Source organism: Heterodontus francisci, chromosome 29 (genome assembly GCF_036365525.1).
Source record: "Heterodontus francisci isolate sHetFra1 chromosome 29, sHetFra1.hap1, whole genome shotgun sequence".
Lineage (NCBI taxonomy): Eukaryota > Metazoa > Chordata > Chondrichthyes > Heterodontiformes > Heterodontidae > Heterodontus > Heterodontus francisci.
The window spans coordinates 31,844,866-31,858,411 of NC_090399.1; the positions used below are offsets into that span (position 1 = coordinate 31,844,866).

At 43.3% G+C, this 13,546-nt stretch overlaps 1 protein-coding gene across 1 annotated transcript in view; it reads right to left on the bottom strand.

The window, feature by feature from the left end:
* LOC137345995 (complement C4-A-like) overlaps positions 1 to 13,546 on the bottom strand; it is a 120,641-nt gene that overhangs the window by 61,048 nt on the left and 46,047 nt on the right. The window contains exons 16-18 of the mRNA XM_068009291.1: positions 12,445 to 12,516; positions 11,651 to 11,845; positions 1,633 to 1,642 (exon numbers count right to left, since the gene is read on the bottom strand). Of these exons, the coding sequence (XP_067865392.1) occupies positions 1,633 to 1,642; positions 11,651 to 11,845; positions 12,445 to 12,516 (277 nt within the window). The remainder of the gene's footprint in view (positions 1 to 1,632; positions 1,643 to 11,650; positions 11,846 to 12,444; positions 12,517 to 13,546) is intronic.

Sequence of the window (13,546 nt, forward strand, 5' to 3'; positions counted from 1 at the left end):
TTGAGGATACCCTCCAGCGTGTTGTGTGGCACTACCAATGTGCTAAATGGGATAGATTTCGAACAGATCTAGAAACTCAAAACGGGGTATCCATGAGGAGCTGTGGGCAATCATCAGCAGCAGAACTGTCGTTAACCACAATCTGTAACCTTATGGCCCAGCATATATCCCATTACCATCAAGCCAGGGCACCAATCCTGGTTCAATGTAGAGTGCAGAAGGGCATGCCAGGGGCAGCACCAGGCATACGTTGAAATGAGGTGTCAACCTGGTGAAGCTACAACCGAGGACTACATGCTTGCCTAACCATGTAAGCAGCATGCGATAGACAGAGCTAAGTGTTCCCACAACCAGTGGATCAGATCTAAGTTCTGCAGTATTGTCACATACAGCTGTGAATGGTGGTGGACAATTAAACAACTAACTTCATAAATATCCTCATCGTCAATGATGGGGTAGCCCAGCCCATCATTGAAAAAGATAAGGCTGAAGCATTTATGACAATCTTCAGCAAGAAGTGCCAAGTGGATGATTCATCTCGGCCTCCTCCTGAAATCCCCAGCATCACAGGTGCCCGTCGTCAGCCAATTCGATTCACTCCATGTGACATCAGAAATGACTGAGGACACTGGATACTGCAAAGGCTATGGGCCCTAACAATATTCCGGCAATAGTACTGAAGATCAGTGCTCCAGAACTTGCCACTCCCCTAGCCAAGCTACTCATGTACAGTTACAAAATTGGACTCTGTCCAGCAATGTGGAACATTGCCCAGGTATGCACTGCATACAAAAGCAGGACAAATCCAACCTGGCCAATTACCACCACTTCAGTCTACTCTCAATCAACAGTAAAATGATGGAAGGGGTTGGCGACAGTCCAATCAAGCAGCATTTGCTGAGCAATAACCTGCTCAGTGACGCTCAGTTTGGGTTTTGCGAGGGCCACTCAGCTCCTGACTTCATTACAGCCTTGGTTCAAGCATGGACAAAAGAGCTGAACTCCAGAGGTGAGGTGATAGTGACTGCCCTTGACATCAAGGCAGCATTTGACCGAGTATGGCATCAAGGAGCCCTAGCAAAACTGAAGTCAATGGGAATCAGTGGCACAATTCTCTACTGGTTGGAATCAGACGTAGCACAAAGGGAGATGGTTGTGGTTGTTAGAGGCCAATCATCTCAGCTCCAGAACATCACTGCAGGAGTTCCTCAGGGTAGTGTCCCAGGCCCAACAATCTTCAGTGCTGCATCAATGATATTCCTTCAATCATAAGGTCAGAAGTGGAGATGTTCATTGATTCTTTCACAATGTTTAGCACCATTTGTGATTCCTCAGATACTGCAGCAATCGGTGTAGAAATGCAGCAAGACCTGACAATATCCAGATTTGGGCTGATAAGTGTCAAGTAGCATTCACAGCACACAAGTACCAGGCAGTGATCATGTTCAACAAAAGAGAATCTAACCATCTCCCCTCGACATTCAAAAGCATTACAATCACTGAATCCCCCACTATCAACATCCTGGTGGCTACCATTGACCAGAAACTGAACTGGAGAAGCCATATAAATACCGTGGCTACAAGAGCAGGTCAGATGCTAGGAATCCGGCAGCGAGTAACTCACCTCCTGACTCCCCGAAGCCTGTCCACCATCTACAAGGCACAAGTCAGGAGTATAATGGAATACTCTTCACTTGCCTGGATGGGTGCAGCTCCAACAACACTCATGAAGCTCGACACCATCCAGGACAAAACAGCCCGCTTGATTGGCACCCCATCGACAAACATTCACTCCCTCCACCACGATGCACAGTGGCAGCAATGTGTACCATCTATAAGATGCCCTGCAGCAGTGCACCATGGCTCTTTAGACAGCACTTTCCAACCCACGACCTCTGCCACCTAGAAGGACAATGGTAGCGAATGCATTGGAACATTCCCACCTGCAAATTCCCCTCCAAGCCGCACACCATCCTGACTTGGAGCTCCTTCACTGTCACTGGGTCAAAATCCTGAAACTCCCTTCCTAACAGCATGTGGGTATAACTACCCGCAATGCACTGTAGAGGTTCAAGAAGGCAACTCATCACCACCTTCTCAAGGGCAATTAGGGACGGGAAGTAAATGCTGGCCTAGCCAGCGATGCCCACATCCCATGAATGAATTTTAAAAAACGCTTAGAACAGGGTCATTTATCTTGGTTAGCAGTAAGTGACAGGAGGATGTGACCGTAAGTGAGGCAGGTAAGGAGACTAGCGGAGTGTAGTGGAGAGGCTTTCGGCTTTGTATTTCTCAAACGGGTTTGAGGTGCTCTCAACCTGTGGGGAGGAATGCGAGGTCTGCAAGATGAATGAGCAGACTGGTCATGGTACTGTGGTACAGGAAGTAATTCAAGCGGGTGGAGCAAAAAGGAATGTAATGGTATCAGAGGATAGTATAGTGAGGGAGATTGCCATTGTTCTGTGCAGCCAAGAGCGTGAGTCCAGAAGGCTGAATTGCCTACCCGGTGTCAGGGTTCAGGACATCTGCTCAGGACTGGACAGGAACTTGGAATGGGCGGGGGAGGATCCAGTTGTCGTGGTGATTAGAACAACACAGGTAGGACGGGGAAAGAGGTTTTGCTTAGTCAGTATGAGGAGCTAGGCGCCAATTTGAAGAGCAAAACCTCAAGAGTAATTATCTCTGGGTTATTACCTGAGCCGCGTGCCAATTGGCAGAGGGCACATAAGATTAGTGAAATGAATGCATGGTTCAAAGGCTGGTGTGGGAAAAGTGGGTTTCGGTGTGTGGGACACTGGCACCATTACTAGGGAAAGTGGGGGCTGTACTGTTGGGACAGTCTGCACCTGAACCGTGCTGCGACTAGTGTTCTAGTAAACAGTATAACTCGGGAAGTAAAGAGAGCTTTAAACTAAACAAGGGCTGGGGTGAGGTGGGGGTGGGGGTGGTGGCGTTGGGGAGCGGGTGCGGTTGGTGGTAGAGTCAAGAAAGGAGAGCAGACTGGTAATATGGAATGAAGATAATGGCAGGAAGGGACAGAGAAAAAACCTAAGACTACACCAACAGTCAAGATTAGATATTACTAAGATAGCAAAGAGGCAAAACTGAAGACTCTGTATCTGAATGCATGTATAATTCATAACAAAGTAGACAAAGTGACAGCACACATTGAAGGAAATCAATATAGTCTGATAGCTATTACAGGGACGTGGCTGCAGGTTGACAAGGATGGGGTCCTGAATGCTGTGGGGTATATAAGATTCAAGAAGAATAGGACGCTAGGTAAAGGTGGATGTATACCACTATTAATCAAGGATGGCATTTGGACAACGTATGTCAGCCAAGAGCAACGTCTCAATTCATTCCATCTTTGCTGCCTCCAGAGAATACTTGGCATCAGGTGGCAGGACCGTATCTCCAACACAGAAGTCCTCGAGGCGGCCAACATCCCCAGCTTATACACACTACTGAGTCAGCAGCGCTTGAGATGGCTTGGCCATGTGAGCCACATGGAAGATGGCAGGATCCCCAAAGACACATTGTACAGCGAGTTTGCCACTGGTATCAGACCCACCGGCCGTCCATGTGCCCGCTTCAAAGACATCTGTAAACGCGGCATGAAGTCCTGTGACATTGACCACAAGTCGTGGGAGTCAGTTGCCAGCGTTCGCCAGAGCTGGCAGGCAGTCATAAAGGCGGGGCTAAAGTGTGGCAAGTCGAAGACACTTAGCAGTTGGCAGGAAAAAAGACAGAAGCGCAAGGGGAGAGCCAACTGTGTAGCAGCCCCGACAAACAAATTTTTCTGTGGAAGAGCCTGTCACTCTAGAATTGGCCTTTATAGCCACTCCAGGCGCTGCTCCACACACCACTGACCACCTCCAGGCGTTTACCCATTGCCTCTCGAGATAACGAGGCCAAAGAAAAACTTGATGCAATAGGTAGATATGGCCTTGGTTCAGGAGATCAGAATGTAGAATCGGTTTGGGTGGAGATGAGGAATAGTAGGGAAAAGAAGCCACTAGTGGGAGTGGTCGACAGGCTCTCGAACAGTAACTATAATTTAGAATGAAGTATACAAGAAAAAATATTGGGTGCTTGTGATAAAGGGACGGCAATAATCATGGGTGATTTTAAGCTACACATAAACTGGAAAAATCAGTTTGGCAACAATAGCCTGATGAAGAGTTCATAGAATGCTTTTGAGATAGTTTCTTAGAGCAGCACGTTCTGGAACCAACCAGAGAGCCAGTTATATTAGACTTGGCACTGTACAATCTAACAGGATCAATTAATGACCCCAGAGTAAAGGCACCTCTTGATAGCAGTGACCACAATATGATTGAATTTTAAATCCAATTTGAAAGCGAGGAGTGGGTCTAAGACCCATTTTATACTTAAATAAGGGCAACAATGTGGGTAGTAAAGCTGAGATAGCTGAAGTGAACTGGGTTACTAGGCTAGGAGATAGATTAATAGAGACGCAGTGGCCGATATTTAAGGAGATATTTCAGAATACTGAGGATAAGTACATTCCTACGACAAAGAGAAATTCTAAGGGAAGCGCCCACCATCCATGATTAACTAAAGAAGCTATGTAAATCATCAATCTTAAGGAAAAAGCATATAACTGCGCAAAGACGAGTGGCAGGTCAGATGATTCGTCAGAATATAAAGAATGGCAGAGAATGACTAAACGGGTAATCAGGAGAAAGAAATTCGAGTATGAGAGGAAGCTAGCTAGCAATGTAAAAACAGATAGCAAGAGTTTCTACAGGTATTTAAAAAGGAAAAGAATAAGTAAAGTGAGTTTGGTCCTGAAGAGAGTGAGAATGGGGAGTTACTAGAAGATAATAAGGAAATGGTGGATGAAATTAACATAGAAACAGAAAATAGGAACAGGGATAGGCCATTCGGCCCTTCGGGCCTGTTCTGCCATTCAAAAAAGATCATGGCTGATCGCCTAATTCAGTATCCTGTTCCCGCTTTCTCCCCATATCCCTTGATCCTTTTGGCATTAAGAAATATATTTATCTCCTTCTTGAATATATTTAATGACTTGGCCTCCGCTGCCTTCTGCAGTAGAGAATTCCATAGGTTCACCAGCCTCTGAGTGAAGAAATTTCTCCCCATTTCGGTTCTACATGGCATACCCTGTATTCTGAAACTGTGACCCCTGGTTCTGGACTCCCCAGCCACTGGGAACATCTTCCCTGCATCTAGCCGGACTAGTCCTGTTCGAATGTTATCTGTTTCTATGAGATCCCCTCTCATTTTTCAAAACTCCAGTGAATAGAGGCCTAGTCGACCCAATCCCTTCTCATATGTCAATCCTGCCATCCCAGGAATCCGCCTAGTAAATCTTCTTTGCTCTCCCTCCATGGCAAGAACATCCTTCCTCAGATAAGGAGACCGAAATTTCACTCAATACTCCAGATGTGGTCTCACCAAAGGCCCTGTATAACTGCAGTAAGACATCCTTGCTCCTGTACTCAAATCCTCTTGCAATGAAGGCTAACATACCATTCGCCTTCCTAACTGCTTTCTGCACCTGAATGCTTGCTTTCAGCGACTGGTGTACAAGAACACCCAGGTCTCGTTGCACCTCCCCCTTTCCCAATCTATCACCATTCAGATAATGATCTGCCTTCTGTTTTTACAACCAAAGTGTATATCCCCGCATTTATCCACGTTATACTGCATCTGCTATGCATTTGCCAACTCACCCAACTTGTCCAAATCAAATTGGAGCGTCTTTGCATCCTCCTCACAGCTCACATCCCCCCCAAGCTTGGTGTCATCTGCAAACTTGGAATTTTTTTAAAATTTATTTACAGATACGGCACCCAAACAGGCCCTTCGGCCTACCGAGTCTGTGCCGACCATCAACCACCCATTTATACCAATCCTACACTAATCCCATATTCCTATCACATCCCCACCTGTCCCTATATTCCCTTACCACCTACCTATACTAGGGACAATTTACCTATCAACCTGCAAGTCTTTGGTGGTGGGAGGAAACCGGAGCACCCGGCGAAAACCCACGCAGACACAGGGAGAACTTGCAAACTCCACACACTCCACAAACTCCACTCCAGAATTGAACCCAGGTTGCTGAAGCTGTGAGGCTGCAGTGCTAACCACTGCGTCACTGTGCCGCCCTGTTACACTTTAGTTCCCTCACTCAAGTTATTAATATTTATTTGGAATAGTTGGGGCCCAAGCACTGATCCCTGCAGTACCCCAGCAGTCACGACCTGCCACCCAGAAAAAGGCCCATTTATTCCTACTCTCTGTTTCCTGTCTGCCAACCTATTCTTAATCCATGCCAGTATATTACCCCCAATCCCATGTGCTTTAGTTTTTCACACTAACCTCTTATGTGGGACCTGATCAAAAGTCTTCTGAAAATCCAAATACACCACATCCATTGGTTCTCCCTTGTCTATTCTACTAGTTACATCCTCAAGAAACTCCAGTAGATTTGTTAAGCATGATTCCCTTTTCGTAAACCCATGCTGACTTTGTCCAATCCTGCTTATGCTTTCCAGGTGTTCAGCTATAACATCCTTTATAATAGACTCTAGCATTTTCCCCACTACTGATGCAAGGCTAACTGGTCTGTAATTCCTTGATTTTTCTCTCCATATTTTTTTAAATAGTGGGGTTATATTTGCCACACTCCCGTCTGTAGGAACTACTCCAGAGTCGGTAAAATTTTGTAAGATGACCACCAATGCATCTACTATTTCCAGGGCCGCTTCCTTTAGTACTCTGGGATGTAGATTATCAGGCGCTGGAGATTTATCAGCCTTTAACCCCATTAATTTCCCTAGCACTATTTTTTTTTTTACTAATACTGATTTCCTTCAGTTCCTCCCTTTCATTAGACCCTTGGTTCCCTAACATTTCTGGGTGGTTATTTGTGTCCTCCTTTGCGAAGACAAAAGCAAAGTATGTGTTTAATTGTTCTGCCATTTCTATTTTCCCTATTATAATTTCCCCCATTTCTGACTGTAAGGCGCCTGCATTTGTCTTCACTAATCTTTTTCTCATCACGTATTTATAGAAGCTTTTACAGTCAGTTTTTATGTTTCCCGCAAGTTTTCTCTCATTCTCTATTTCCCCCCATTTAATCAACATATTTTTTCTCATTTGCTGAATTCTAAACTGCTTTTAGACCTGTTGCTTTTTCTGGCAGTTTAATGTGCCTCGTCTTTGGTTTTAATACTATCCCAAATTTCTTTTAGAAGCCACGGTTGAGCCACCTTTCTGGTTTTATCTTTGCACCAGAAAGGAATGAACAATTGTTGTAATTCATGCACACGTTCTTTAAATATTATCCATTGCCTATCCATTGTCAATGTTTAGAAAATTTCCCCAATCTACCATAGCCAACTCGTGCCTCAGACCTTCATAGTTTCCTTTATTTAGATTCAGGATGATAGTTTCATATTCAACTACTTCACACTCCATCTTAATGAAACATTCTATCATGTTATGGTCACTCTTACCCAAAGGACTCCGCACAACAAGATTGTAAATTAATCCTTTCTCATTGCACAATACCCACTCTAGGATAGCCTGTTCTGTAGTTGGTTTTGGTCTAAAAAACCATCACGTACACACCCCAGGAAATCCTCTTCCACAGTATTATTGCTAATTTGGTTTTACCAATCTATATGTAGATTAAAGTCACCCATGATTACAGTTGTACCCTTTGCATGCATCTCTATTTTCCTGTTCAATGTCATCCCTTAGATCGCCATTACTGTTTGGGCGCTTATAGACAACGCCCACCAACGTTTTCTTCCCTTTGGTGTTTCTTAACTCCACCCATACAGATTCCACATCATGATTTTCCGAGCCAATATCCTTCTTCACTATTGCATTGATTTCCACCGTTACTAACAATGCTACCCCAAATTCTTTCCCTTTTTACCTTTCTTTCCAGAATATTGAATATCTCTGGATGTTCGGTTTCTATCCTTGGTCACCCTGCAGCTATATCTCCGTAATCGCAACTATATCAGAACTGTTTTTTGCAAATGCTCCACGTATTAAGACACAATGCCTTTAGACTTGTCTTTTTAACATTATTAGTCATCTTAGGTTTATTTTGCACAATACCTCCATTTGTTTCACATCCTTGTTTTCTCTGCCTTCCACTTTTGCTTCTTACCTTTCTGTCTTTCATTTCTGAAGGTGGTGGAGGCAGAAAACAGGTGACTATAGGCCAGTTAGCTTGACGACAATCATGGGGAAGATGTTAGAACCGATCATGAAAGAGGCTATAGCTGGGCAATTAGAAAATCTCAAGATAGATGGGAAAAGTCAGCATGGTTTTGTGCAAAGGAAATCATGTTTAACCACTTTATTGCAGTTCTTTGAAGGAGTAATATGTGCTGTGGATAAAGAAGAGCCCGTTGATGTACTGTACTTGGATTAACAGAAGGCATTTGACAAGGTGCCGCATAAAAGGTTATTGCACAAAGTAGGAGCTCATGATGTAGGGGATAATATTTTAAAATGGATCAGAAGATTGTCTGGCTGGCAGGAAACAGAGAGTGTGCAAAAATGGGTCCTTTTCTGATTGGCAGGATGTGACAAGTGGAGTCCCACAGGGGTCTGTGCTGGGGCCTCAACCTTTTACAATTTATATCAATTAATTAGATGAGGGGAGTGATGGCATGATAGCTAAATTTGCAGATGACACAACGATAACTAAGAAAGTATGTTGTGAAGAGGACTTAAGGAGGATGCAAACTGATATAGATAGGTTGAATGGGTGGGCAAAGATCTAGCAAATGGAGTACAATGGGACAAAATGTGAAGTTGTTCACTTTACCAGGAAGAATGAAACAGCAGAGTATTACTTAAATGGTGAATGGCTGAATAGGGCATGAGTCACAAAACGTTAGTATGCAGATAAAGCAAGTAATAAAGAAGGCTGAAGGAATGCTATCCTTTATTCTGAGAGGAATTGAAAATAATAGTAAGGGTGTTATGCTTCATTTATACAGGGCATTGCTGAGACCACGAGTACTGTGTGCAGTTTTGGTCGCCTTAAGGATGTAAATACATTAGAGACAGTTCAGAGGAGCTTTACTAGATTGATACCTGGAATGAGTGAGTTGTCTCATGTGGAAAGATTGGACAGACGGGGCTTGTATTCATGGAGTTTCGAAGAGTGAGGAGAGACTTGATTGAAGTTAATAAGATCCTAAATGGTCTTGACAAGGTGCATGTTGAAATGATGTTTCGTTTTGTGGGTGAGTCCATAGCTAGGGGGCACTGTTTTAAAATTGGGGGTTGCCCTTTTAGGATCGAGATGAGGAGATTTTTTTTCTCTCAGAGGGTTGTGCATCTTTGGAACTCTTTGCCTCAGAAAGTGGTGGAGACGGGGTCATTGAATATTTGTAAGGCAGAGGTAGATAGATTCTTGATAGGCAAGTGAATCAAAGGTTGTCGGGGTAGATGGGAGTGTAGAATTAGAGACATAAACAGATCAGCCATGCTGTTATTGAATGGCGAAGCAGGCTTGAGGGGCCAAATGGCCTACTTCTGCTCCTAATTTGTCTGTTCGTATGTTTGTATGTATGTGATGGAGTACTGTCCAGTTGCTTGGATGGGTGCAGCTGCAACAACACTCAAAAAGTTCAACGCCATCCAGGACAAAGCATCCCATCTACAAACATTCACTCCCTCTACCATAGACGCACAGTGGCAGCAGTGTGCACCATCTACAACATATGCATCTACAACAATGCACCAAGACTCCTTAGACAGCAGCTTCCAAACCCGTGACATCTATCACCTAGAAGAACAAGGACAGCAGATGCATGGGAACACCACCACCTGCAAGTTTCCCTCCAAGTCACACATCATCCTGACTGGAACTATATCGCCATTTCTCCACTGTTGCTGGGTCAAAATCCTGAAACTCCCTTCCTAACAGCACTGTGGGCGTGCCTACCCTGCATGGACTGAAGCAGCTCAAGGACACGACTTACCACCACCTTCTCAAGGGCAATTAGAGATGGGAAATAAATGCTGGCCTAGTCAGCGACGCCCAGATCCCATGAATGAATAATTTTTAAAAACGGCAGAGCCAACCACAGGCAATCAATGCAGTGACCCCTGCTCACGTCGAATTGCAACCTTGGTATTTTTACTGGCTAGGAATCTGAGGTCAGTGGTGAAGCAAGCGTGACTGTGAAGAAAGCTGCACACAAAGATCTAGCTATTGCTCTGGCTTGGTTTTCGCCTTTTTGGAAGGCGGTTTAAATCTGCTGCCAAATCAAAGATGCTGCAGAAGTGACGTCAACAAGCAGGTAAGCAGCCTATCAAATTGAAGTATTCACATCTAGCAAGCCAGAAGGTGAAAAAAATGAATATCCTTCATTTGCAGTTCACATTTCAGGCAGCAAAATAAAGGCTTACGATTGCACTAAGATAACATTTAAAATAAGGATGCAAAAAAACTTTTTAAAAAAGTAAAACTATTTAAAAATGTGCCAATCATAATGGAAAAATCTGACATTCCACAAATACAAAATTAGTTTTCTGAGCCAGTGAGGTTGCTCATCAGTAATTATAAAGTTAGGATTCAATTACAAACCCAATTACACCTCATTCAACAAGGTACAATTTTTCAAGGGTTTTTACAACGAGACCAACAGCCCGAAAGTGGAAGTTTTTGTCAATTTAATTGATTTCCATTGATTGCAGTCTAGGGCAGGGGCCTCAGCATTGCATCCTCTGAATAAACCGAGAATCACTGACAGCAACTTCTGGATTTTCACGTTATTCTGCGCATGTGCGGACTCTCGAATTTGCTGCCCGTTCTCAATGGGGTAATGACGGAGATTCCCAGCTGTTTCACTATCACTATCACAGCAAAATCCGGGCCAATGTCTGGAGATAATAGTTGTACAATTATATATCCTAAAAAATGTTAAATGCTTTTACTGGTTAAAAATGCACGAAGTAGAAGTGACCCCAGGAAACCACAGAAATTGTTGCCCAGCAGTTCATATATTGGTGGTAATTTTGCCTCTACACAATCGTGTTAATCGGACGATAAAGAACTGCAGTCTTTATTTTACGTCTCCCCCGATGTTTTAAATTGACTTCAAAGCCACAGAAATAGAGATGCAAAAGAAATGCTAATGCACCTATTAACTCCTTTTTGACAGAATCAAAATAGATGCAAGGTTGTGTATGCATAATTAAATAGGTAGAAATGCGTCTTGTCTGAGAATGTAAGACGGGCGGTATTGGCTGTCTATTCTGCTCCATTGAAAGACATGACACTGAATATCGGGCGGAGAGCATAACCGGCGGCCCATTCGATACCACCTGCTTTACACAACTGCGAAGACGAATTTGTACCTCAGTATTTTCCCTCTTTATTTGCAGAGCGTTTAGTAAGCTGATGATGCGGTGGGAGGTCGAGGAAGCCCCCTCCGCCACCGCACAAAGTAGGTCCCAAAGATACTAAGGCTAAACATGAAACATTCGAGTTGTAATTGATCTGTTTCCTTGATGTTTCTGAATGGTACTCAGCTTCAAAGGTTTGCCCCGTTATTTGTTCATCAAGCTAGGTATGGGCGGGCTCTGTATCTTGACCCTGTCAGCAAACACTTACTTCTTCCCACTGCATCGAGCTTCCTTGACTGGTTATTCCTCAGTTCCACAGCAAATTCACAGCAAGTGAGAAAAGCTTTTCTACATTCTTCCTCTTTGACTCTCTTTGACCGATCTTCACAGGTACGTTTCATTAGAATTGCAGTCATTCCATCCACGCAGCATTTCCTTAGACTGCTGTTGGTGTAGTGACCTACTGAAATGCAAATAGAGGCAAATGAAATGGTATCGTTCAGCGACATGTTCTGTGCTTCAAATTGCAGAGAATATTAGACTGTAACAGTATCTTTAGACAAAGGTATTTGCCATGTGCATCAACGTAAAGATGAGTAGTATAATTCTGACTCCTGACTACATGGAAGTCTAGCAGTGGACTTCCCCATCCTGTGCCACCAAGACTGCTTCAGAGACTAGTTTGAGCTGGCACCACACTCTGCACACCTTCATCTTGGCGCAATGAAAATAAGCCCTGTGACTAATCCGTTTGTTGCATTTCCCATGGGTGGAGTTCACTATCTTAGAGAAGTAGGAATTGGAGAAAAGTGATGAGGAATTGCATGACCTCCTAACAATGCTGTACTAATAGCAATACCATAAATTTCCTTGCTCATTGTTATAAGGGAGCTGGCAACATGTTTTTTTTTTAACTTTAAAATGGGTAACTGAAACTTTTGAAGAGCAAAGAATGTGCAATTAACGCGCGCTTCGTATTTTTAGAGCCTGCGAAAATTATGAGCATTTCTAAACGATTTGCGTCTTGATATTAAATATACTGGATACCGAGTTCTTTCTTACCTTTTCCCACATACTGCGCTTGAATATCCAATGATCTTTTCATCCTCCTGCTATCTCTTTTGCACGAATATCCTGTAAGAAAGCAATAAAACATAAGACATTTCTGAATCGTTCATATTTCTAACGACTCACAGAATAACACAGCTCCGTTGTTGATACTTTCCCAAAAATGTTTTTTTTTACTCATTATGGATTATATATTGGATTATGTATTGCTGCTGACAATGTTAGAGGAATTTGTTGGTTTATAACCTGATGGCGGATATGTGCATGCACCTGTAACGGCTCATTATTGATTCGAGTAACACGCAAAAGAGCGGCAACGGTTCTTCTAAATATAATGCGGGCAAACACATGCTATAGTTCTTGGAGGACTTGGTGTTCCCTTACGGAAATGGTTGGTGAGGCAGAAAGGAAAATATATAGAGTGTAAAACTCACAAAACGTAATTTGCATCTCATTTGCGCTAGAATACATCACAGGCGACTTTCTTTGGACATCCCTATTGTAATTAACCCTTGTTAATTCAAGTGTGCTGTGCTTAACAACATTTTCAACCAGTTTGGATGTACCCCATTCAATATTGTGCACAGATAATTTTTTTTCCTGATGAAAGAAACTAATCTAAAGCAATGTCAGTTAAAAGCAATGGACTGGTCCACGGGTATTTTATGTATTGGAATGGTTGCCTTTTGGCAAGGCAGATTTGGACCATCTCATCGAGCCTTGATGCGTGAATCAGGGAAATGCAATACGTCACCGTACGGAATCCCGGTTCAATTGCAATGGCAGTGACTCATCACGGGAACATTTGCCTTTATTTTGAACAATAGGGTTCAAAACAACTTTAAGCGAACTTATCGCATGCATCACACTTCTCCTTCATAGAACGATAGGACCTTAAAGCTCAGAAAGAGGCCATTGCGCCCATCGTGCCCTGTGCTCTTTTCCCATAGCAATGCAAAATTTCATTTTCACGTATATATATACAGTTCCCTTTTGAAATTTAATTGAATCTGCTTGCACAACCATTTCAGACATTGCATTCCAGATTCTAACCACTCATGACATCTGAACATTCTCCTCATGTCCCCACTCTGTT